The following is a 25,967-nucleotide window of genomic DNA, read 5'->3' on the forward strand; positions in this document are numbered from 1 at the left end:
GTCAAGTGGGAGCTAGCTAACAGTGCCACTCATTCAGAGATGACTACTGGTAGCATTGTGTTGCTAGCAGGAGGTTGCCACCCTCCAGTCTCCCCCCCAGGTCACCCCAAAGAATAAGCAGCTTCATTTTGAGCCGCAAAACCCCATTACCACATTTATGTTAGCACCACCAGCCATGCTGACACTGCTAGCAGTGCTAACAGAGCTAACAGTGATAACAGGATACAAAGCTAAAGGGATTTGTCGCTCAAATCCAGCCACTTAACTGGGGGCTGGGCACAATGTTTCCAAAGCAAAGCTGTCGGGTCGGGACAGCGTTACTAGCACCGCTCGCTAGCTCCCACTAGACCCAGTTTGTGCTCAGTGCAGCAGACTAAACCAGTGGTTGCCAACTGGTCCAGCCACGAGGTCCAGATTTCTCCGTAGTCATTAGTTTGAGGTCCACACAGTTTGCTATATTGAGCGTCATACTTGGGTTTGGCTATGTTGTCGAGCTAGTTTGCTGTATCTGTTGAGTAGCTGTCTGTTAGTCACTCACTGCACTTCAAAAGAAAAGCTCTGTGCCGGAAATTGACTGTTCTTCAAAATGAAGTGTTTTTTACAAACTTGACACATTTGTGAGTCACTTGCGGTCCATTCAAAGTGGACCTGTGACCCAGTTTTGGACCCTGACCCATCAGTTGGGAACCACCGAACTAAACACAGTAGCAAAATTGACCTAAAGACTGACGTAACCTGTCAAGAATATCACAGTTAAGTGTTGACATCCCTGCTCTGGCCCCAATAAGTGCACTGCTGTGCACAAACTTGGTCAGAACATTATAGGACCCCTGTATGCCAAAAAAAAACAACTCAAGCCATACAGGGAGGAAGGAAAGGAAATGTTTATGGAGGTTCTTCTCCTCTCTTCTCTCATCTGTCCTCCCTTTCTCTTCTCTCGATCACAAACAGCTGCTCAGTGATGGCACCCGCCTGCTAATGTCTATTTTTGGAGTTGGTTCTAATAATAGTTCTATTAGAGTGATGTCAAAAGTCTGTTCAGATGGCACAGGCTTGATCCAGTGTGTAGGGCAGGCTATTAAACCTTTGGTCAGCAAGTTTAGCTTAAGGTCTCCCTTCTGTTGTCAAGTTAAGAATAAGAACACAGGCTTGTATTTCCCCAAGGAGGGTACTCAAAAAAAGTATAATTTTGGCACTGTTGGTATTATCAGAAAAATTTAAACAATTCTTAGTTCCAATCTAGCGTTGAAGTAGCAGACTAAACAAAAGGTGGAGGATAATATGCATGTGTGAGTGCCGTGTGCTCTTGTGGTGATAAGACCGATGACAGACTCAGGCTGACCCAGACCTCACAGTCATTATCTCTGTCCAGGCCTGACCGCTAATATGGCCCAGCACCCTGTCAACACATCAAGGAAAAACATGCCTCCCTTTCTTAAACACATGCGAACACGCCAACTCCTACACACTGCGGAGGTTTTCATCAGCTCTGTCTAAGGCATAACTTCGGATGAACGCTACTGGTCGTGATTCACTCTCACTTAGAGCTTGTCTAATTACCTGACAATGACAGGGCGCAGGAGCACCTATGATAGAGCAGCGCTGCATGAGGCAGGTGGTAGTGTTTTAGCAAAATGATAAAGAGTGCATCAAATCATAGAGCGCATAATGACACACAGATGCTCAAACAAACTCTGCTGTGTTATTTTGTTGTGGGTACATCCTCAGTCATTTAGCACATCGGCTTCTAATCTAATCTAGTCATTCTTGGTGTTTACTGAAAAGACAATATGTCACGGAGAGGGTCTTAAACCTGTGACTCTGAGGTCATAGTCTTGTAGTATCACAAGTATGTGTATTGTCCATTTTATATAGATTTCCATTTTAAAACACAGCGCTTTTATAAGTACAATGTGTTGAACTTAATGACTGTCTCTTCACTGATTGCGGAGGGGAGGAAGAACAAGTCCTAATAGCCATCAGTTAAATATCACATTAGTGGTACAAAGTGCAATCAGAATGTTCACATGGATAAAACAGAGAAGACCTCAGGGACAAATCAAATTCACCAGGGATGTATGTTACAATGCCACAAGCACCTTATCTTTGTCCCCACGCCTCTCAGTTAGCTTCTGTAATGAAGTTAGCCTTATCAAAGAGACCCATTCAGCGAGTAAAGTGCTGACCTCAGTGAACTCCTGTTGTGGGATGGAGCAAGGCAAATCTTCTGTTCTTACCTGACTCCCATCTTGTCCACTCGATGCTCTGCGGACATCTCTGACAATATTTTGAGGCTTTTGGTTTATCTCTATTAAAAAAAAAAATGTTGAATTTCCATTTATTGTTGTTTTTGAAATCTGTTTTTAAAGTTTAGGTACACTCTTAACCAACACCGTGAGGCAAAAACAAAAGTTAACAGATTACTTCAGAACACTGGACTCCCCCTCACCTGACGCTGAAGCTGCTTATAAGTGTGTTTTTTAGAAACTTGACACGTTCGTAAGTCACTTGTGGTCCATTCAGAATGGACCCATGACCCACTTTTGGACCATGACCCACTATTTGGGAACCACTAATCTGAAGACTTTCAATAGGTTAATCAATAGTAAAAATCAACCTCCTTAGTTGATTTTCTATCTTGTGTTAATCGTCCTTACTTTCTTTTTTTTTATTTCATTTGTCTCAATATACGTCCTTGCTTTCCCCACAACTTTCTTGCTGTAACCTAACCTGGGAATCAGACGAATCCTTGAGCTCATGGTTCATTTGCTCTTGCAGATGTGTCTGGTTCCCCTCCCGTTCAGTTTCCACCGGGCCAAATCCTCGGCAGGCCAACAAAAACTTTTTTCCTAATATGGAGCAGTTTTGATACATTGATTGACAGAGCAGTGTCACCAGTATCTGCTTCATCCAGTGCACCAGGCTCACAAAACTTCAGTCAAACTGACTAAGCAGCGCTGATCAAATATGAGTTAAGATTCTGTTACTGCATTGCCTATTCGTGCCTCAGATGTTTTAAGAAACATATTTTAGTGTACTGTTTAGCTGTAATTTGAGAGTTTGTGACCGGGCCGCAGTTTTTTTCCTGCGTCACATGTTTAATTGCTGTCACTGGTTGTATGTCTACCCTGTTGCATCCAGAGGTATTTTAGAAATCGAAAATTAACTGAGAGGTTCCAGACTAATTCACAAATGGCCTGAGCACCACGCTGTTCGAGGAGCCTATTGAAATCCAAGGGATTTTTCTTCTTCTTCTTCCTTCAAATGAATTGCTGTTCTGGGGGGCTTAACATACTCCAAAACGCACAAAATTTGGCAGACAAATCAGAACCGATGAAAAATGATATTTTTTGGGTTTCATGCTCAGGTGCAAAAAAATGGCTCAGTAGCACCCCCTACAAAATTTCTGCGAAGAAGCCCCCAAAGTCGGTTTCATCTACACGCACGAAACTTGGTAGGCACATGCAACACTCAAAGATGTACAAAAAAGTCTCTTGGAGCCATGTTTTAAACCCAACAGGAAGTCAGCCATTTTGAATTATATGTTTAATATTTGTTTATTTTGTAGTTTGTGTGGAATTTCACACCCACAATCCAATACCAACTAATACCAGGGCCACTGTCAGAGACACTGTTCGTCATTAAAAGCAACTAATATGTAGAGGAGAGCAATGTGTCATTTATGAGTTGATTAACCGGCTTCCTCTGAGTAAATCTACTGCCAAATGAGTGTATAACAATAGCCATTTTTGGATCATTTTCTGTTAACTACTTGTGTTGGATATCTAAACTGACGAGGGGATTGCTGCGTTCATGCGTGCACACAGCAGCAGAGGAGCAGAGTGTTCATGGGCGCAGAACGTGATCTAACTTTAGATGGTCCTGATGTTTTCACATGCTCTATAGAGAGACCGTCAGCAGAAAAACTTTTTAATCGAATCAGAACAATCCCTTCACACATCGGAGAATGGAATGAACCTTGCTCCATCTTATTGTCCCTTTCTATCACTCTAGCAGTCGCTCATGATTGAAAGCCTAATCACAAGCCTTTTGATGTATTCATCCATGCGGGAGACTGAGAGAGAAAGAATGCCGACAGCCAACATTCATCTCAACTGTAATAACTGTCACACGTTAACAAAGACAACTGTATACTGCGTGGAAAGGTTAAATAGAGACCCAGTAGTATGTTGGGATGGATGATTAAGAAAAAACTGGGCTACTTTTAGGGAGTCGTAGTTAATCTTTCACCGAAACGCCATCCATTCCTCAGCTCCCAGTGGACTGTAAGTGCTGATTTTATTAACTGCTGCGAACGACCAGTTGTTCCCGTCTGCTAAAGATAGCGCCATTGTTTAGATCAGCCGTGACATATGTTGGAACATGCTTGTTGAATGTTGCTGCCTTTATTTCTGTCACGATTGTGTCTAGACAGGTCCCACCACTATCTGTCCTCCCTCTGTTCCATATCAGCGACAACAAATGACAATCTCTCGTCATTTGACGACCTCAGCAGCTCTTTGGCCCAATCAGGACTCAGCATCCCATTACCTCACGACTCTGATATGAAGGAGTGAGTTTAGGCGGGCAGCGTGGTTTGATGATTCAGCGTTGGTCACATCCTTGTTGACCCAGTGGAACATCAGATAATGATGAGGCAGTGCTGACTTCGACAGTGTGCCCTCCTCTCCCACGTCCAGCCGATAAAGACGTGGAAATACAAACATTAGAGCTATCTGAGGGCGGCATTCAGTGAGGCAGCTCCAGTCTGGTGGGGTCAGAGGTCAGATCGAGTTATGGACAGTTAACTTTGAAAATACATATATATTATGTTTAAGGTTTATGGCTTGTATAGCTGGGAGTTTTACTGAATCTAAAACTGCTGATTTTCACATGGTAATACCTAGACTTTTTTTAAAGGAAGCACAGGAAGTCCACAGTACACAAGGTCATTTAGTAAAAACAGCTCAGGAATTTTTTCCAGTAATAGAAAGTTATGGAAAAAAGAGGAAAAAGCCCAAATGAGGTGATGACTATGCACCAGAATCCAACAGTGTAGTAAATTAAGTTTTGTTAAACTGCAGAGAGTTTTTGCTGCAAATTTCATTTTAAATGTCTTTTGATGTTCTATGTCATTTTTTAAATCTAGTTTTACACAGTTTTTATGTATTTTTTAAATTAATTATTAAAATCATTTAGTCCATTGGAATCAGACAAATCCATACAAAGGAGGGGTGGGTGATATGTCAATTGTTCTCAATGTATCGCAGCTTGTTCCACTCAGGATTTATAAAATGACTGTATATTGAACATCGAGTGTCAGCTGTTGCCTCTCACAGACACTAAAAGAAAAAAAAAAAGTCACAAACATGCAATCCACTGCCCATCCAGACCACTCTCCTATGGGCAATAGTGTGTGAGAGGCAGTGTGTGTTTCTGTATCTGCAGGGCTCCAGACTGCAACTATTTAGTCCCATTTTGTGACCATGGAGCACCAGTGTGACTCGCAAATATTATTAACTAAAGAGTTAATTTAGTTAATTTGTTTCCCACGCACAATAAATAAATCCTCACATTTAACGGCGCTGAGCTATCAGTTTAACTCTCCGCTAACTGCTAACATCCAAGTGTTGAACGGAAGCTTCAAGTTCACAACAAAACATCAACTCTTTGGTCCGAGACAAGCCAGTCCTTTCAAAATAAAAGCAACAGTCGTTACGCTTTGATTTATTTTATTATAACAATACTTATACAAATATAGGTTATACAGAATTTATTATAAGAGTACTTTATCTAACTTTATTATGACAGTACTTTATTAAACTTTTTTATAACAGTACTTGATTTAATTTTATTGTAACAGTACTGTATTTAACTTTGTTATAACAGTACTTTTTTTAAAAGTTATAACAGTACTGTATTTAACTTTGTTATAACAGTACTTTTTTTAAAAGTTATAACAGTACTGTATTTAACTTTGTTATAACAGTACTTTTTTTTAAACGTTGTTGTAACAGTACTTGATTCAACTTAGTTGTAACAGTGAAATAATAATAATAATGATAATACATTTTATTTATACAGCGCTTTTACAGCTCTCAAAGACGCTTTACATTTAAAACCAAAGAAAAGAAATGCATACATGTAAGTGCAAAGACATAAACAGAAGACAAGGATAATATAAAAAAACAAGGTGCAAAAGCATAGTGCAAAACAAAGAAAAGGAGGGCACATGAGGAACCGAGAACCGAGTGCTTTGTTTAACTCAATTGTAACAGTAATTTATGTAGTAGTTTGTATTTTAATAGTCTACAGGAGTTTAGAGAAGATTTCTAAATATTGAAATATATATATCATGTATCGCAATATAGCCCAAAATTATACAAGCAATTTCATTTACAGGCCAGATCGCCCAGCCCTTATACAAACTGATAAGATCAGTACAGGCAAACAGAAGTGCCAGATGTTTAGGTTTGATTCACTGATGATAAAACTCTAGGCAAGAATGGATGTGTATATGTATGAAGTGATTATCATGCTCAGCACCTCCGCTCTGTGCATATTTCAAACTGAGGTTGTGGATTTTATCAGTATTGACGACATCAGTGGGAGTCTTGTGTGTGTGGGGTCTGAGGCGGCGGGGAGCTCCACAACTGAGTGATTTTCTCAATGATTGTTATGACCCCGTGCTGTCAACAGAGCATCTATTCTTGTCTCTGCATCCATGTTAATGACGCCAACTGTGTGCGCGTGCGGTGTGTGAGCTGTGTTTAAATAGCCAAAACAGCTGGGATTTTGGAGCCTTACTGATGGTTGTGGTGAAGTGAGAGTGATTATGTTCAGAGCCCGTGCTGTGGCATCCGCATGTGTGTGTGTGTGTGTGTGTGTGTGCATACATTTGCATTTGTGGGTGTCTCACAGCGGAGGGATGTGTGTTATCCATTAAAGTAAATGGGGGAAAAATTCTGAATGTAGGGCAGGGGGCTCGGCGAGGCAGGATGGGGGGTTGAGCTGTTCCACTCTCGCCATTGTGGAATTTACTCTTCTCCAACCACGCTCTGGATGCTTTTAGATTGTGTCACCATCCAGCTATGTCTTGTAGTAGATTGTACCTGTATTGTATTAAAGAACACATGCCTCTTTAGCAGGCAGATCTTGTCACGAGAAGCTCCTGCCAACTAAGGGCTTTTCTAGCCTGCACAATCTGTGCTGACTGGATAACTTGAGACCGCTGATTTGATTAAGCATTCATGCATCTGAGCCAAAAGACAAAGCTGAACTTTTCCTGGATCTCCAGGATTTGAGGCTTGATTCTCATAACGTTTTGTAAAGGTTTTCTGAGCTGTGCCTACTTCTTATTCATACAGATACAAACAATCACTGGAGTGAACTTTCTAGCATAGCCAGTTTTCCAACAGTGGCCTTAGATGAGCTGCAGAAGTGCTTTTGGGGCGGATTAAGGGACTTACTTAAGGACACATTGATGGCAGTTTGCCTAGTAGTAACGTTCCCAACTCATATTCCTTGTTTGTCTATAGACGTTCAAAGGCAACATACTCAGTTTGTCATTTTAACCTTCTGATTTCCACATGCATGTTCAAATATGAGGCATATGTTCCGTGCCTGCGGCACAGTGGTGAGGTGGTTAGCATTGTCGCCTCACAGGAAGAGTGTTCTTGGTTCAAACCCCGGGGTGGGGGAGCCTTTTACATGTTCCCCATGTCAGCGTGGGTTTTCTCCGGGTACTCCGGCTTCCTCCCACAGTCCAAAGACATACAGGTTAATTGGTGACTCTAAATTGGCCGTAGGTGTGAATGTGTGTGTGATAGGCTCCGCAACCCCCAACAGGATAAGTGGTTATGCAAATGAATGAATAAATGTTCTGTGTCTGTTCTAACATTTAATTGACAATGTTGGGCGATCGTTGAGCATCTGTTGTCAAAGTTTTTGTGGTTAACTCACATCGTTGGCACTAGTCGGCTGTTGGGGGCTTTCTTTCAGCCAATTTAGCATGTTGAATAAGCACTGGAGATGGCAGAGCCTATTGGTGAATGAAATCACTCTGAGTGGCAGTTCAGGTCACTGCATGAGAAGAGACACGAAAGTGAGGAAAGTAAACAAATGGCTAAAGTCAAGAGACTTTAAAACAAACTTGTTTATTAGGTAAGATTCTTTTTCGCCATCGGTCTCTTTAGCAGAAACAGTTCATTATTATGTGTCTTGTATTTTGCTGGTGCACTGTAAATACCCTTTGTTCTTTCAGCATTGGGTGGTTTTGTTAGCGTACAGGCTAACTAGCATCTTCAGCCTTTCCTGATGGTCTTCCGGTTTTTAAATGACGAATACACACTACAGCTGCTTGCTGGTATGGAGAGCTATTTCCTCTCATGTAGATGCAGAACATACATGCTAGTTGGGCATTGACTGTGGTCTGTGCGATGTGTTCAAGTGCAACTTTTTGGCCAGGATGCAGACAACTTTAGGAAACGCAACAGTCGGCCTCCGTCGCCACTCTTCTTTGATGTCAGTTTGGTGTGCCTGAGCCTTAAGATGCTCCCACTGATTGAAATATGCATCCCAGCCTTCATAATTTTATGGCGGCACTATTCCACCAAAGAAAATTATATGACTGTCTTGTGCACCGTTTAGAAAAATGAATGTAAATCAGTGGCTGCTGCCTTGAAGGTGGGAATTAAATGTTAAATTATGGCATGCTTTGAGAAATTGTCGACAGTCATGTAAATTAGATGTAGTTTATAGTTAATGGACTAAATCTTTCAAACCACCAGTATGCTCCTTTAAGCCTCCTTTAAGGTTACCACAGTCCAGTGTATGTTGTAACTCTCTACTACACACACACACACACACACACACATACACACACTTACAAGAAAACCTAATAGAGTAGTAGAGGAGGTTAGATTGCCCACAGTGACATAAAAACTGCAACAGAACCAGGAAAAGCCCACAGCTCAGACCACCAGTCCCTTGATAGAGGTCATGTTACCAGGTCTACTTTGTATACACAAGCCGAGAATGAGTGTGTAATCATGTCCTATGACACACATGCTCTCAGTCATGCAAGCACACTTGCGTTTAGATACATTCATGCAGCAATTCATTTTCAGAGTGAGGTCAGGGCAGTGCGTTCATTTGTGGGAAGATAAACATGACAGTAACACCTCAGAATGGCTCATGACAGGGAGGTTTGCATCTCACTCACACACTCACATCCTTATACTGTGCCTTCCTCATCTAAACAATGCACTGTTTTATCTGTAAGTTGCATGTTAGGCTGTCAAATGTGCACTAACATTCACACACACTGGGGTCCAATCAGCTGCTGTCAGCTGGATACTGTTAGTGTTACGCTGGGGGTTGGTGAAAAAAAAAGGAGAAGGGAGAGAGACGAGGAATGCAATCTCAACACCTTCAGCTCCTGCCCTATTCACCTTGCATGTTGTTCTGCAGGAATGCCATTAGCTCAGTGAAAAATGGTTGTGTGTGTGTGTGTGTGGGTGTATGGGCTCTTGAATGTGAGCGTGCAGATGTCTGCATGCCTGTCTGTGTGGTGTCTGAGTGAGAAGCCGGAGGAAGAGCTACAACAGAATACATTCTGTGAGCCTAAGGGTGTCTATAAACATTGATTTGAGTTTTGGAGGCATTGTCTTTGTGTCTGTGTGCATCACGTGAACGCTGGGTCTCAGACAGCACTTTAATGTTGTAGATTAAGTAGGCACTGGCTGTGTGCTGATTGAAAACAGACGCTTTTGCTCAGACTTCTTACACACATGCACACACATGCCAGCACATTGTTTCAATGCACCCTTCCCTCCCCTTCTAAATGCTATATATCCCCTTAAGGGAAAATTATTACCCATAGTGTTATGCATTTTGTCATCTAAGCACTTAAGTTATTCACTGCATAACTGAGCTGTTTTTCTAATCTGATTTGGAACAAAAACCCTCCATACTATGTGTAGCTGCAAATTATTTCTGTCTCTTGTAAAAAGTGTGTGTTGTGCACACTGTATTTTACGTTTTCCTCACACACTTTCCCCTGCTTTTACTGCACTCAAAAATGGTGCTAAACAGTACCCAAAAGTAGTCAATTTGTATTTTTCTATATAGAGCCATTAAAGGTGCCATATAGCACTATATTGTTGTTTTGATTTTTGAGCCTCAGGGCCCCTGAATGATGCCAGATAATACCATGGACAAATTAATATGCTTTAAAATGACATTTTGACTCAAAGGTATAAAATCCTGTATCAAATGCTCACAGAGAAAAACAATATATCACCCTTTCAATTCTTGAAATATTTCTGTACACAAGGGGGCAAAGAGTTTGAGAGCCAGTTAAAACCACTGTGTTATCCTCTGGAAATACACTGTTTGTAGGCTGTTTAATATAGTGTTTTCACTCTATACCCAGTAAACTGGACTAAATTAAGCTGAAGAACAGGTAGAGAACCTGTAAAGAACAATACAGGGACTTAGAAGGTTCTCTACTGGTTCCTCAGCATAGTTATGTTTAGTGTACTGGGGGAAGAATCTGTAGAGAACTCTAAAGAACCATACTGGAGCTTAAAGTGTTCTCTAGTGGTTCTTTGGATTAGTTAGGTTTAGTTTACTGGGAAAAGAATCACTACAGGACTCTAAAGAAGCATAGAGGGGCTTAATGGTTATCTAGTGGTTCTTTGGCTTAGTTAAGTTTAGTTTACTGGGGAAAGACTCAGTAGAGAACTCTTGAGAACCATGCAGAAGCGTAAAAGGTTCTTTGGTTTAGTTAATAAGTTTAGATTACGAGGGAAAAAGACAGTAAAGAACCTTTACAAAATATTAGAGTGGGTTAAAATGTTTCCTCGGCTTAATTCAGTTTAGTTTAAAAGAGAAAAGAAACAGTAGAGAACTCTAAAGAGCCATTTTGGGCTTAAAATGTTCTCTTCTGGCTTTTTTGGCTTAAGTTTAGCTTACTGGGGAAAGAGCCAGTTAAGAACCTCTAAAGAACCATCTGGGGGCTTAAAATTTCCTCTACTGGTTCTTTAGCATAGTTAAGTTTAGTTTACAGGGGAAAGAATCAGTAGAGAACTCTAAAGATCCATAATGGAGCTTAAAAGGTTCTTTACTGGTTCTGTGGCTTAGTTAAGCCCAGTTTAGTGGTTAAAGAGCCACTACAGAACCACTAAAATATCATAGATTGGCTTAAAATATTCTCTAGTGGTTCTTTGGCTTAGTTAAGTTTAGCTTACAGGGGAAAGAGCCGGTAAAGATCCTCTAAAGAACATTAGAGTGGCATAAAAGGTTCTCTACTGGTTCTTCGGCTTAGTTAAGTGTAGTTTAAAAGAGAAAAGAACCAGTAGATAACTCTGAAGAGCCATATGGGGGCTTAAAATGTTCTCTACCGGTTCTTTGGCTTAAGTTTAGCTTACTGGGGAAAGAGCCAGTTAAGAACCTCTAAAGAAACTAATAGTGGTTTAAAAGGTTCTCTACTTTTTCATCGGTGTAGTTAAGTTTAGTGTATTGGGGAAAGAATCAGTAGAGAACTCTAAGGAACCATACAGGATCTGAAAAGGTTCTCTAGTGGTTCTTCTGTTTAGGTAATAAGTAAGTTTACTGGGGAAAGAATCACTACAGGACTCTAAAGAAGCATAGAGGGGCTTAATGGTTATCTAGTGGTTCTTTGGCTTAGTTAAGTTTAGTTTACTGGGGAAAGACTCAGTAGAGAACTCTTGAGAACCATGCAGAAGCGTAAAAGGTTCTTTGGTTTAGTTAATAAGTTTAGATTACGAGGGAAAAAGACAGTAAAGAACCTTTACAAAATATTAGAGTGGGTTAAAATGTTTCTTCGGCTTAATTCAGTTTAGTTTAAAAGAGAAAAGAAACAGTAGAGAACTCTAAAGAGCCATTTTGGGCTTAAAATGTTCTCTTCTGGCTTTTTTGGCTTAAGTTTAGCTTACTGGGGAAAGAGCCAGTTAAGAACCTCTAAAGAACCATCTGGGGGCTTAAAATTTCCTCTACTGGTTCTTCAGCATAGTTAAGTTTAGTTTACAGGGGAAAGAATCAGTAGAGAACTCTAAAGATCCATAATGGAGCTTAAAAGGTTCTTTACTGGTTCTGTGGCTTAGTTAAGCCCAGTTTAGTGGTTAAAGAGCCACTACAGAACCACTAAAATATCATAGATTGGTTTAAAATATTCTCTAGTGGTTCTTTGGCTTAGTTAAGTTTAGCTTACAGGGGAAAGAGCCGGTAAAGATCCTCTAAAGAACATTAGAGTGGCATAAAAGGTTCTCTACTGGTTCTTCGGCTTAGTTAAGTGTAGTTTAAAAGAGAAAAGAACCAGTAGATAACTCTGAAGAGCCATATGGGGGCTTAAAATGTTCTCTACCGGTTCTTTGGCTTAAGTTTAGCTTACTGGGGAAAGAGCCAGTTAAGAACCTCTAAAGAAACTAATAGTGGTTTAAAAGGTTCTCTACTTTTTCATCGGTGTAGTTAAGTTTAGTGTATTGGGGAAAGAATCAGTAGAGAACTCTAAGGAACCATACAGGATCTGAAAAGGTTCTCTAGTGGTTCTTCTGTTTAGGTAATAAGTAAGTTTACTGGGGAAACAGTCGGTGTAGAACCTCTAAAGAACCACAGAGTGGCTTTAGAAGTTGTTTGTGTTGCTATATAACACCTCAACCCACATCGAAGAACCACCGAGGAACCAACGTCTTTCTGTGTGTGCAGCTTTCTGAATATACAGTAAATCTAAGTCAGAGCTGGCTCTAGTTGCCCACAGCTCTTGCTTCACCCATGGATAGAGTGAGGAGTGTCACCACATTAAGCACACTAAGCTTCGAGTGCATCACAGAAAAGTCATAGTGTAGATTAAGCTGTCTTTATTGGGGCCAAAATCTCGGAGAGCTAAAGCAGACCGAGCATTAAAGAATGGCCTAAAATGTTGGCCCAGGTCTGATCTCATCTCAGATTTAGCATGGTTTAATATTTCATTATATCCCCTCTGGCTTACGGGGCTTTGTCCCAGCTGTGTTCTGCATCGGTCAGCACATGGCCCACAAACAGACACACACAGACATGCACACACGCACATACACACTCTCTGGCCTGCAGAGCCCAGTGAAAACAAAGCCGGGCTCTGCCAGTGTAAACATAGCCCATTGTTATGGGCACTCTTTCCCGCCTCGTATCTTCGCTCCCCGTGGCGGTCCAGGGCTCTGAGAGGTACGGCGCTGGCACGAGTCCCGTTTAGTGCAGTTATATTAAGACTCATTTGCCATGCATTTATGTGACCATGTCATTATAATGCAGGCTGTAGAGTGTGATTTATGTCCTCGGTTTCTCTCCCTCGCGCTCCTCTTTCTCTCTTTTACTGCTTCAGTTTTTACTGCCTGGCTCCTCAAGTGTGGTTTGTGGCCGTTTGCTTCGAGAGGTTTTAGCTTTTTGACAATTATTTTTAGACAAGCAGCAGTCAATTTACTATAATGTACCAGCTTCTGCCAACAAAGTAAGCCCATAGAAAAACATGGGAAATGTTTGGAAGGATAGATATTCTCATGTTAAACAAGTGTGTTGGACTGCGTGTGTGTGCACATATGCCAGACAATGCATCCGTATGTGTTATCTGTGTGAACTAAGTGTGCATGCACGGGTGTATCTCAACTATATGTCCCTTAATTGCGTAAAAGATGTGTGTGAGCGGGAGTGTGTGTGTGTGTGTCACATCGTGGCGTCTCTCAGCTGTGACCCTGGGCCACATGTGCAGCCAATTAGGTCCAATCAGAAGGCTGTAATCAGGGCGTGGCGTGGGGATGGTGGCAGTGTGGCAGTGGGGGAGTTTTAAGACCCATGATTAGTGTGTCAGGCTGATGAGGAAGGACAGGGGGGAACTGCCAGGTCGAATCCCATTTCGTCGTTTCTCCGCATATTTCACCTCCACATGTGAGGGACTATGTTTATTTAGTTTGTGCCAACCAGACCTGGATAAAATAAGGTTTCAGATTCTTGTCTTTTAACCTATTTAGGTGACAGATTGGTGCGGTGCGCCACATGAGATGATGCAATTACAGAAAGGTATTTAAATGTAAGAGTATTCCTTTCTACAGCTGGCAGCTCACACCATATGAGTTCACCTACAGCAGCACAGTGAACCCGTCTAAGCAGCTTAAAACAAAGACCAGAAATCATTCACTACTTCTATTAGTCCGATATTCTTTTGCTCAAGTCTAAAAGCAAAGCCAGGAACCAGATTCACTGAAGCTGTTTGAAGTCTGTGAGTTTCAGTCAGCCAGCTTTGTTGAATGACTCTCAGTGAGATAGCATCAAGAACTTCCTCCTCTGACATGTGCATTGCTTCATAAAGCGCTCTCAGATGATATGGTTATGTATGGCGAAATGAATTACAGAGTTCTAGGGTGTGACTGCGAAGGCTCTTTCTGAAAGAAGTTAATCAGTTACTGTTCTCATTGGCTGCACTGCAGTGAAAGAAATATTTTAGTAAGTCAGTGTTGTAAGTAAGAAACTTATTACTCAACTTTGAACCCAGTGGAGCAATTAGAGTGTGCAGAGTCACAGTAGTTGTACTGTATAGATGCAGCTGTGATTGTGCGTGATTAAAGGACTCACATCTCCTTCATGCAGGCCCGTTTAAATCAAACATGTTTTGCTTGGGGTTCATTCATTCATTACTTCTGTAATACTTCTATACTTACTTCTCTAATCTACTGGGGCCGTATTCACAAAGCTTCCTGGGGCTAAGAGTTGCTCCTAGTGACGAAATTCTAAGAAAATTTGTATTCGTTTTCTTAGAATTTCCCATTAAAGTTAAGATGGAAGAAGGAGGAGGAAGAGGTTTAAGAGTTTCTTAAGAAGAGAAAATGGCGGAAAGACAAAGACTTGACACTGGGAAACAGTGAATAAATGAAATGCTACACATTAGATCCTGCAGGGTTAATATGTGTGGTTGATCTCATTAGGGATAGACACACATTTCCCACCCAACACATTGGTGCTATAACACCAGAAATAAAATGATCACAACACTAAGATATTTGAAGAACTGGAGTGATGAGTTATGACTGTCTCAACCTTCCATCAGCAGAGTGATCACACTAACAATGACGACACTTAGCAGTTAATTTCATGTCCACTGGGTGTCCACACCTCACAGGCTCACAAAAGGGCACGTCTGTGACAACCAATCACATCTGTTAAAAGGATGCATCATACCTACGTAGCAACGGGGTCAACCACACCTCCTCACTCAGGTAAAAGTCTCTGTCCTGTCCTTGCTCAGAGTTGCTCTGAGAACTTTCCTAAATCACTCCTAAGCTAGGACTCCTTACTAAAAAAAATTCAGGCTAAGTCAGGAGCTCTAAGAGTATTCTCAGAATGTTTGTGAATATGGCCCCTGGTGTAAACGTGTCCCCCAAATGACCATTTGTGTATCAGTTATTTACCCCTCTGTTACGTTGAATTCCTGAAGAAAACTTTGTTTTTCTTGCATGCCTCCACAGTGAACAAAGAACCTAAATACTGAGAAAAGTCATGATGAATTGAAGTGTAAGGGGTCCACGGTTAAAAACAGTAAATCTTATTAAAACAAGGCCTTTGTGACGGATAACTAAACTATAACTGACACTTATCTATGCCCTCTTCATAGCCAGACTCCATTGACAAAAACAGCAATTTTACCTTGTGTGGTACACAGGAGCTGCTGGTCTACCTCTGCCTCGATCACTTAGTTTGTTTGTGTTATTGTGTGACTTTGCTGAATACAAACTAACCCTTTAAAACACCAAAGTCACACAAAAACACCAACAAACTAACTGATTAAGGCAGAGGTTGACCAGCAGCTCCTGTGTTCAGCGAGCTAAAATTACTGTTTTTGTCAATGGAGTCTGGCTTTGAAGAGAGCATAGATAAGTTTGGAAAGGGCTTTTGGTTTGGGAAGTACCACGCATACAACTGGATAAATTTGACTTGGATTATACTGCAGGAGTTGTGTGAGAGTTTGTAAATGTATGTTTTGGTATAGTTTTGCTGTTGTTAAATGTGGACCCTATTTACTTCAATTCATGATGAATGTTCACCCTTTTGGATTCTCAGTTTACCCTAGAGGCACGCAAGAAAAACAAAGTTTTCTTCCCAAAATTCGATGTAACACGGGATGAGTAATTGATTTACAAATGGTCATTTTTCATGTGAAGTGTTCCTTTAACATTTTTATTGACATTGGAGTCTTATCAGTTTTTATTGGCTGAAGAACTGCAACTACCAACAGCCAAGTCATTTATTCAGTACTTAAACTTTCCTGCACCTGCATTTGCATCATTTTTAAAGAATAACAAAGCTATTAATTCCAACCCTCTCAGTGGAGTAAACAGCTCATTACAAAAAGAAATGTGCATTTCTGTGTTAGCTTGTTTACAACTGCTGCAAGTTCATCCCTTTAGTATCAAAATATCATGAAAAACACATCCTATAAGATGCAGTGGTGCTTAGGTAGCATGATAATCAGACTGAATGGAAAGTGTTTATAATAACTTGTAGAGCTGCATCAACCTTTGTCGTTATATTTCATGAACACAGCGAGCTAGTCACATACGAAGATCACGTTTTAGGAGCGTATGTGCAGGTGTACCACAAACATCCATCTTGTCCCCATCTTTCTATGTATACTGCCCAAAGATTGCTGTTATTATGTGTGTGCCTTGTCGTGTGTGTGCAAGTGCCCTGGCCAAAGTGCCCGCTTAACAACATATCCTGTCAATCTCCAACGTCAACTGTATAATAAAGGCAAAATACTGTGTGTCATAAAAAATCTGTACAGTAAATGTCAGTCGCTAAATGTCCCTGCTCAGCCTTTTCATCATTGCCTACAATTGGAAAACTCTTGTAATGTGTCCAGGGCCTAAGTAGCATCCAGCAGAGGGGAGCTTTGTGAGGTCTGCTCCAATCCTTCCTGCTCTTTGATTGACTCTTGGAGCACGGCCAAAGCCCGTCTCTGGAAATTTGATCAGCGTGTTTATTTATTGGCCTTTAAACAAATGGTCCATTTTTACTCAAAATCACGTCGCCGTTTCACTATTAGTGTTACTGATGTCAGCAAAACCAGGCAGCTGATTATTCCTCACTGCCTATTTGTTTGTCCGAGCGGAGCAGTAAAAACGTAAGACTGGCAGACGGACAGACAGCTGGACAGAAAGTCATCTGTGGAGCTGTATATCACCGCTGATCTGACAGGGCAGACAAACACGGTGACCGGAGCGTGGCCCGGCCTGCGAAACCACATGTGAGCGGGCAGGAATGTATAGCCCGCTGCACTGTGGGTTTGAGTCTGTGGGGAAAGAGTGCAGACTCCCTGACTCACAGGACACTGTGAGGTTGGGGGGATGTGAAGGAGTGAGGAGGAGGAGGAGGGGGGCAGCATAACTTTCGGGAATCAGAATGCAAGATCAGGAGGAGTGTGTGAATCACGGCCACAATGCTGTCTCATTTCTAGCCCCTTGCTCCACCATAACAATGAGTTTTCACTCTCTTCTCTCTATTCTAGGTTAAAGGTCGAGTGTGTAGGCTTTAGGAGGATATATGGCAGAAATAGAATATAATAGGACAAGTATATTTTCTTAAGTGTATTATTACCTAAAAACAAGAACAACTAAATCTAATAAATCTGAGGCCATGGTTGTCTGCCGGAAAAAGGTGGATGGCCCCCTCCGGGTTGGGAGAGAGTTACTGCCTCAAGCGAAGGGGTTCAAATATCTCAGGGTCTTGTTCATGAGTAAGGGTAGAATGGTGCGTGAGATTGATGCAGTTTGGTGTGGCTTCTGCAGTGATGCAGGCGCTGCGCCGGACAGTCATGGTGACGAGAGAGCTGAGCCAGAAGTCAAAGCTTTCAATTTACTGGTCCATCTACGTCCCAAACCTCACCTATGGTCATGAGCTCTGGGTAGTGACCGAAAGAATGAGATTGCGGATACAAGCGGCCGAAATGAGTTTCCTCCGTGGGGTGGCTGGGCTAAGCCTTAGAGATAGGGTAAGGAGCTTAGACATCCAAAGGGAGCTTGGAGTAGAGCCGCTGCTCCTTCGCGCCAAAAGGGGTCAGTTGAGGTGGTTCGGGCATCTGATCAGGATCCTCCTGGGCAACTCCCATTGGAGGTGTTCCGGGCACGTCCCACTGGTAGGAGGCCCCGGGGCAGACCCAGAACACACTGGAGGGATTACATATCTCATCTGGCCTGGGAACGCCTCAGGGTCACCCAGGAAGAGCTGGAAAGCCAGATCAGACAAACACTGCCTTTCGATTAGGCCATTTGCGTTTTCCCGTCACCCACCATCTTAGCAGCCCCTCCATGTCAAGCTAATCAGCATCATAAAAACACAGATGTTTGAAGTGAAACTGCTTTATTCAGTGTTTTTAAAAGTTGAAATCATCAGGTCCGATTGTTTTGGAGAGGAAGAGACTTCTGTGAATAATTTGGCTCCTGGTAAAAACCTCCAAACGTCTGGATGTTTAGTTATGATAGACAAAAATTGAGCACACATTAGGAGGGCTTGGGCCAGCACCTTGTATATGTCGAGCCAAACATGGTTGGAGAAACCCTACTTGTGCAGATACATCTATGGTTATCAAATATAGCTATATAATATTGCCTGATTGATATTGGTTAGGCTCTGTGCAGAACTGAAATAGAAGTGACTGCTTTTCAAATCCATCTAATTATCCTCTGTGTCTTTCTTTGATTCCCCCATCCCCAATCTTCCCTCCTTTGCTCCTTCTATCCTTCTCTTTGAAGTCCCAAAGAAGTTGCTCCAGGAGCAGGGACCCAGACCACCGGTGTACTCCCCTCCACCCAGCGCCCATGACCCCAACATAGTGGGAGACAGCCCTCCAGAGGGGAGCTCAGTCAAAAGCCCCGACAGTGTTCCAGGTGAGCAAAACGACAAACAGAAGTTTTTTCACTCACACATACACACACACACACACAGCCTCCCATGGAGAGTAGTTAACACTAAACAGTCCCAAGGCCTCCCAGGCATCAAGAGAAACAGTAATTCAGGTCTCAAGTCAGGGCATATATGTATGTATATGTAAAGTCACACGGGGTTCAACTGCTTCCATATGTATCCATCGGCCCAGACCATTTATGATCATCGCTCTTAAAAATATATGAAGAGCCAATGATGTGACCACAGTCCAAATCAGTGCGCTAACTCCCATCGAGAGAAAGAGGGAGAAGACAGACGAAGAACAATGAAATGAAAGAGTGGAAAGAAAACGAGGAGACGCCAGCGAGAAAGGAAACTTAAACAAAGCGTTATTCATGAGGGATGGTGGCCTGCATCCAGCACACTAATTACTCTGCTCAGCTACCGGCACTGTACTGATTAGGAGGATAGACGAATGAATGAGGAGTTAAGAGAGGGAGCAGACAGGAGATGTGTGCCGTGGGGCTGACAGCTCCTGACGCATGAATGGCTTTACTTCCTCTCACCGGGCTGAAACGCTTCACTTAAAGCTCATCTAGAAAAACCTGTTTCCATCTCTGATGAAAGATAAAGGCGGAACACGAAACATTGAACTGTAAATATAGGTATCGTGGTCTTCTCAGTTCTCTTTGTTTATTTTTAACTGGCTGGGGATTGGCGTAAAGAAACAGATTTGATCTTTCTGCTTGACCAGCAGTTCACTAAACAGCTAAATCACAGTTTCACGACATTCTTCTTAAAGGGATAGTCCACCACTTTGGTAAATACACTCACTCACTTTCTTACTGAGAGTTAGAAAAAAGTCATACCACTTATATTTTTACCTTAAAATCTTGATTTTCTACTTCTCTTTTCACTCAGCTTTCATAATTTTCTCTATATATGTATTTAAGGGTTTCTTTTATGCCTCCGTCCTGTCTGTTTGTACTTGCGCCCGTCCGTCTGTCCGTCCCATTTCCGTGAACACAATATCTCAAGAAAGCCTTCAGGAAATTTGAATTTTGGCACAAACGTCCACCAGGACTAAAGGATGAATTGATTACATTTTTATGGTCGGAGGTCAAAGGTCACTGTGACCTCACAAAACATATTTTCAGCCATAACTCGAGAATTCATGCGTTATTTATTACAAAATTTCAGAAAAATGTCCTGGAGCCGTACATGTGGCGTTTTTTGTGCCCTCAAAGTCATTGTTTCAATGAATGTTTTCACTGAGTTCAAATGCGTTTGAAACGCATGTGAAGAGGAACAACAGTCACAGCCAACAGATATCTTTCCCTTCTTCTGTAAATCTTCAGTCAGATGAATATGGAAAAGTTGATCATGATAGTGCAGGGCTACCCAGAGCTTTACATCTGTCCCACGGACGATAGGCCTACACACTTGCTCTGCAATAAGGATTTTAGGTAAATAGGCTGCCATGCTCCTGAAAGCTGGCTCAAAAAAGTAGCACCCAGCACCCGACCTTGCATTTTACAGGCGGTAAAAGAGGCGGTTAAAGACGCGGCATGTGTACAGCCCCTAACAGGATATAATGATGAAGTGATGACATTTCATATCCGAAAGGTCGAAGGTGAACTTCACTGTGACATCATAATATTCTGCAAAAACGCTTATCTTATTCGATTCCATAACTCAGGAATAGGGGGGGACAAATTCAGTCAGATACTGATTTGATAGTACTAATCTTGAGCCCCTTTCCCGATGCACAAAAAACCCACTGACACCCACTAACATCTGGCTTTTTAATGCAATTGGAAAGGTTTTAATCGGCATTCACATGACTCTGCTGTCATCACAGGTATTCGATCGGCATCGATGGGAACACAACACCCAGGTGAACATGCTAATTTTAGCTCCTTTACCAGCGAGATGCAATGACATGCCATCACAAAATACCGCCTGTCTCTGCCCAAGCAACACTTAAACAGTGATCCAAATTATTTTGCACCAACTTTGAAAGAGCAACTGAATAACTAAGAGATGTATAAAAAGAAGTAACCACCATAAAGTTTTCAAAGTTCTCCATGCTCCTCTCTACTACAAACCTGCTCTCCAGCCTGGCTGTGTGCCATACAAATTATATTCAGCCACAAAATAAGCTTGAAAAACCTGGAAATCAAAACAGAAGTACAGAGAGTTGTTGCATAGAGATGATACACCATCTCATCTAGTTGCATTGGCGTGAACCGCCAGGTTTTTACGACGTTGCAGAACGCCGCATTGCAAGTAGTTGCCTGTTTCAACTCGTCTCGTTGCGAGTCTTTGGTCTGACCTGGGCTTAATGCTCTGCAAGATGCTGACTCTTCAGTGTCTCCATCTTTGGTCCTAACTGTTTGTTGCTGTGTGGTGTTTCTGCACTGGAAATTCCCGGAGATCATTAGACCACTACTGTGTTTTTCTTTCAGTCAAGTCCTGTTTTTTTTGTCCTTTCAGCCATGATGCCATCATATCTACCAGATCCTATAATGTCTATTGCTCACACACCTCTATTGCTGATAATGAAAACATAAAATACTGAATATCACTTGGTGTGAGGCAGAGACGCAAAGTAGATGCAGGATTAAGTATGAAAAGTGAAAGTAAGTAATTGGAATATTAAATGTGATTTTCCATAGTTACGTAGCCTGTATTTTTAATCACTAGAAGTGTTTTCTATTGACGATCCGCCTGCCTGTTTTCATGTGTGTTAGACAGAGCCATTGTGGTGTGTTGGTCGAACGTTAGCTGATGTGTGCACCGCAGCAGAGGGTCCAGGTGGAAACATTTACCTCCTCAGTGAGCAAATCCAGTCTAAACTGCATTTATCAGATAAAGGGAGCCTGACACACCTTGAGAGAGTCTGCAATTAGAGGTCATTGGTGTGTGTGACAGGTCACTAAAGCATGCTCACCTGCACTGACAAAAGAATCAAGTGTGTAAATATGAGTGCGTACACATGCACACCGAGTTGAGGCTTAGATTTATTTTGGCTGCGTTGGCTTAATGGTTGCTTATTCATGGAGCTAAAGTTACAGTAGTTACATGTCCCACCTAAACACTTCTTAAGGTTAACTAGATGTGACTTTACTCAGAAAGTTCGTATAAATCAATGTAATCAAATCACCCTGCGCTCCCCTGTTCTCTCCTCTCAACTCCTTGACTCTTGCATAAACAACACAAGCCAGCGTGTAAACACCCCGAGAAGTCACTGTGATGGAAATCCAGAGGAGAGAAACAGTTGTTCTCGTCTATAAATAGAGTTCTGAGATTTTAGGGGAATCTTTTGAAATGTTGCCAAAGCGCAAACGTCTCCCATGTGGTTCTGTTAACGACCTGAGTCAGAATGAGTTTGACAGAAGCGGATGTTGTGTTATCTTCTGAATCACACAGCCCTCTGCGAACATGTGTGCATCTTTATGTATGATGCATCTTTTTACAGAAGCGTATCTCCTAAAATCTGAAAACCACCGCCAGACTGCAGATGACTCAGTGGTCTCGGAGCTGTAGTCACAATACCTCAGAGACAATTCACTCTTACTTTACTGTAAATGAGAGAACCAGCGCCGTCATAATGTGACTCCACATGTGGTAATGAAATGTTGGAAACACACTCCATGTGTGTCATTGAATGTCTGCTTCAAGGTTGGGTGTATTCTAGTTCTTTTTCAAATCAATTCAAGTGCTAAATCCTGATAGAGTATAGTCTGCTTTATGTTGTTAGATAAACTTTTTCTGCTTTCACAGATAGGAAGAAGATTAGGGAGACGAACCCCAACGAGGAGAAGTTTTCAGAAGCCGGAGGAGGAGGAGGCAGAGGAGAGAGTCCACTGCGGCCCCCAGGCATGAATCCCATCATCAACTCCACCTCTACCACCAACATGTCCCTCATCAGCAACGCACTGGCAGCCTACACTTATATATCAGGTAGGGCAACATCCATTTTCTTGTGTGACATCACATTACAAGATTCAGGTAAGTAAGAGATCATAGTCTGATTATGGTCATTAGTCGAGAATAGGGCTGGATCTTAAATGTCCCCTATGATGCTTATTTCCAGGTCTATTCCAATATTTTTGGTTTCCACTATGTTAACGTGCTTCAGTGTTCAGAAAGTGCATTATTTTTCTCAGATGGTCTGCCTGAATATACCTGTAATCACCCTCACCCTCCGTCTGAAACACGTTTTAGAACCTGTCTCTTTGAGCCCCCCCTCCTTGAGTGACCTGACTTGAGTCCAGTTTGCTCTGACTGGTCAGTGTTCCTGCACTTTCAGCATCTCTGCACCATCTTAGCAGCTGTGGGAATGACTGTAAAGCAGAGTCCTGCACAGGTCCCTTTTTGAAAACCTGCACCCACCCATACCCATAAAGCTCAATACCAGAACCGACCCCTTACCTGTCATTAAGGGTGCTTTCACACCTGCCCTGTTTGGTTCGGTTCAGTAGAACTCAAGTTCATTTGCCCCCTAACTGCGGTTCATTTGGGCAGATGTGAACACAGCAATCACACTCAGGTGTGCACCAAAACAACTGGACCGAGACCTTCTTGAAGAGGTGGTCTCGGTCCAGTTACAAATGAACTCTGGTGCGGTTCATTTGTGGTGAGAACGTGTTCCGACCTTGATCTGAACCAACTGCAGTCACATGACACATTGTTTGGGTTAAACATGAGCATGTTACAGTCCTGGAGGATTATTAATGTGCGCCTGCTCCTGTACTGCCTTAATATGCACATTCAGCACATCCAATGCATCAAAACATTGTTTTCTAGTTGGAGCCGCGCCTCGTTTTCAAACTGTATGGTTTGACTAAAATGAACAATGACAGCAATATAGTCCACGATGACCAGCGCTAAAATCAACCTGCGTAGTTGTCCCACCATTGTGACATTAGAAAGTGTCACATTTATCCTGCAAGTGTACTCTTCTTCAACGTTTTGTTTACTTCCTGGATTTTCCCCGCATGGAAATTCTGACCAATCAAGAGCAGCTTTCTCGTGCAGGCATTTTATTATTTTTACCTGTGGGTACCTGACCCAGTGCAGGACTCTGCTGTAAAGGGACTGTGGCAGCTCTGTCTATCTTTATAGACCATCTCACTGGAATTGCGTTGCAAGGCAACAGCTTGTGTTCATGTTTACTTCACATACACTGTAAAACATTCCAACAGGAAATACAAAGGGACCCATTTATAATGTTTCAGGTTTGAAACAGTCTGTGACATCACATCTTCACGGAAGTCCTGACAACTCGTTTATAGGCACAGTTTCTGAATACGGACTGTGAGCATTTCTCTGTGGACTGTGTTTTGATACTGTCACAGGATTTATATGTAGCATCTATACCTGCTTTATATTAAAAAGACATGGAAATCAGACTTTTTACAACATGGGACATTTAATATTTAAAGGCCTCATCAGATCAAGATTCCTTCTTAGACAGTAGTATTAGTGACACTGGGATTTGAGTGCATGGTTTCATGTGTGGTACACGTGTGTGGCATGCTATCTCTTGCATAAAATTTCCCTGTTTCCTTTTTCCTGGGACTGAAATGTGGGTAAATGTGGGCCAGAGGAATGCAGATGTTTGGCAGAGATAACAGGCTACACACACACACACACACACACACACACACACACACACACACACACAGTCGGTCACCTGCTTCAACCAGCTGCCAAAACAGACGCTGCAATAGTTTGGTTGTTTGGAAACTTCCTGTGTTATTAACCCAAATAAACTCAAACAGTTTATAGTGAAATGCATTAGTCATGCAGTCAAATAAACACACACTATAATGTGTAATGGAAGATAAACCTTTGTAAGGTCAGCTCTAGCTCAACCTTTTTCATTTGGAACTTCTTGAATGTCTGGGGGTCTAATTATCTGCAAACCTCAGTACAAATGAAAGGAACGGCACTGAGCTGATACACAGTGTATGGTTGGTTAACAGTGTCACCTCAAAGCAAGAGGATTCCTGGTTCAAACCTGGAGTGAGGCGTTCTCTGCATGTTCTCCCTGTGTCAGTGTGGGTTTCTCTGGGTACTCCGGCTTCCTCCCACAGTCCAAAGACATGCAGGTTAATTGCTGACTCTAAATTGCCCATAGATGTGAATGTGAGTGTGAATGATTGTCTGTCTCTATGTGTCAGCCCTGTGATAGTCTGGTGACCTGTCCAGGGTGTTCCCTGCCTCTTGCCCAGTGTCAGCTGGGATAGGCTCCAGCCCCCCGCGACCCCTGACAGGATAAGTGATTACAGGAAAAATTAAAATGGAATGAATGGCAGTTCAGCTCACTGCAAAAAAAAAAAAAAAAGAGAAACTAAAGTGAGGAAAGTAAACAAAGGGCTAAAGTCAAGAGACTGTCAAACAAACTTATTTATTAGGTATGATTTTTTTTAGGGTAAGTGACACTTCAACAGTCTAGATGAGCTGTGAGTGTCTATGAGTGTGCGTGGAAGCCAGAAAAGAGCAGTCACAGTAATCAGGCCCGAAAGTTGTGAGTAATGTTACAGAGAGAAATGTACACGATGGAGCAGCGGCTACACAGCAGGCCTCATAGGATCTTGCCAAAGTCATAGATGGATGGAATGCGTCTCACTTTGTTTCTGTCAGTAGTGAAAGACAGACCATATTAGGCTGAGGAAAAGCAGCTCTTGTCTACCTGGAGCTTGAGGTGTTGGGACACATTAACCAGCATTAACAACATGTGAAAATAAACTCCTGAAGATGAATTGCAGCACATAGCAGGGCAGCAGAATCTGTGAGACATTTTTGCCAAACCAAGTTACCAAGCCTGGGAAGTCAGTAATATGATCTGTGAGTCTGCAGCCAATGTTCATTACAGTGAGCCATCAAGTGAAATATTTTCTAACAGAGCAGGCTGAGCAGGTCAGAGGAAAATAAAAAAGACCCAACATCAGTCAAAAAGCTTCAATTAAATGTTTGACGTGTGCTCTGTAAGAAATCAACTCAATGCAGCACTTTATATTCTGTTT

The 25,967-nt window shown here is 42.1% G+C and overlaps 1 protein-coding gene across 2 annotated transcripts in view; it reads left to right on the forward strand.

The window, feature by feature from the left end:
- Nucleotides 1-25,967, forward strand: part of eva1aa (eva-1 homolog A, regulator of programmed cell death a) — a 113,852-nt gene that overhangs the window by 85,397 nt on the left and 2,488 nt on the right. For both annotated transcript variants that reach the window (XM_078173860.1, XM_078173861.1), the window contains 2 exons: nt 18,798-18,932; nt 22,717-22,896. In XM_078173860.1, coding sequence (XP_078029986.1) covers nt 18,798-18,932; nt 22,717-22,896 — 315 coding nt within the window. The remainder of the gene's footprint in view (nt 1-18,797; nt 18,933-22,716; nt 22,897-25,967) is intronic.

Source organism: Epinephelus lanceolatus, chromosome 13, assembly GCF_041903045.1.
Source record: "Epinephelus lanceolatus isolate andai-2023 chromosome 13, ASM4190304v1, whole genome shotgun sequence".
Classification (NCBI taxonomy): Eukaryota; Metazoa; Chordata; class Actinopteri; order Perciformes; family Serranidae; genus Epinephelus; species Epinephelus lanceolatus.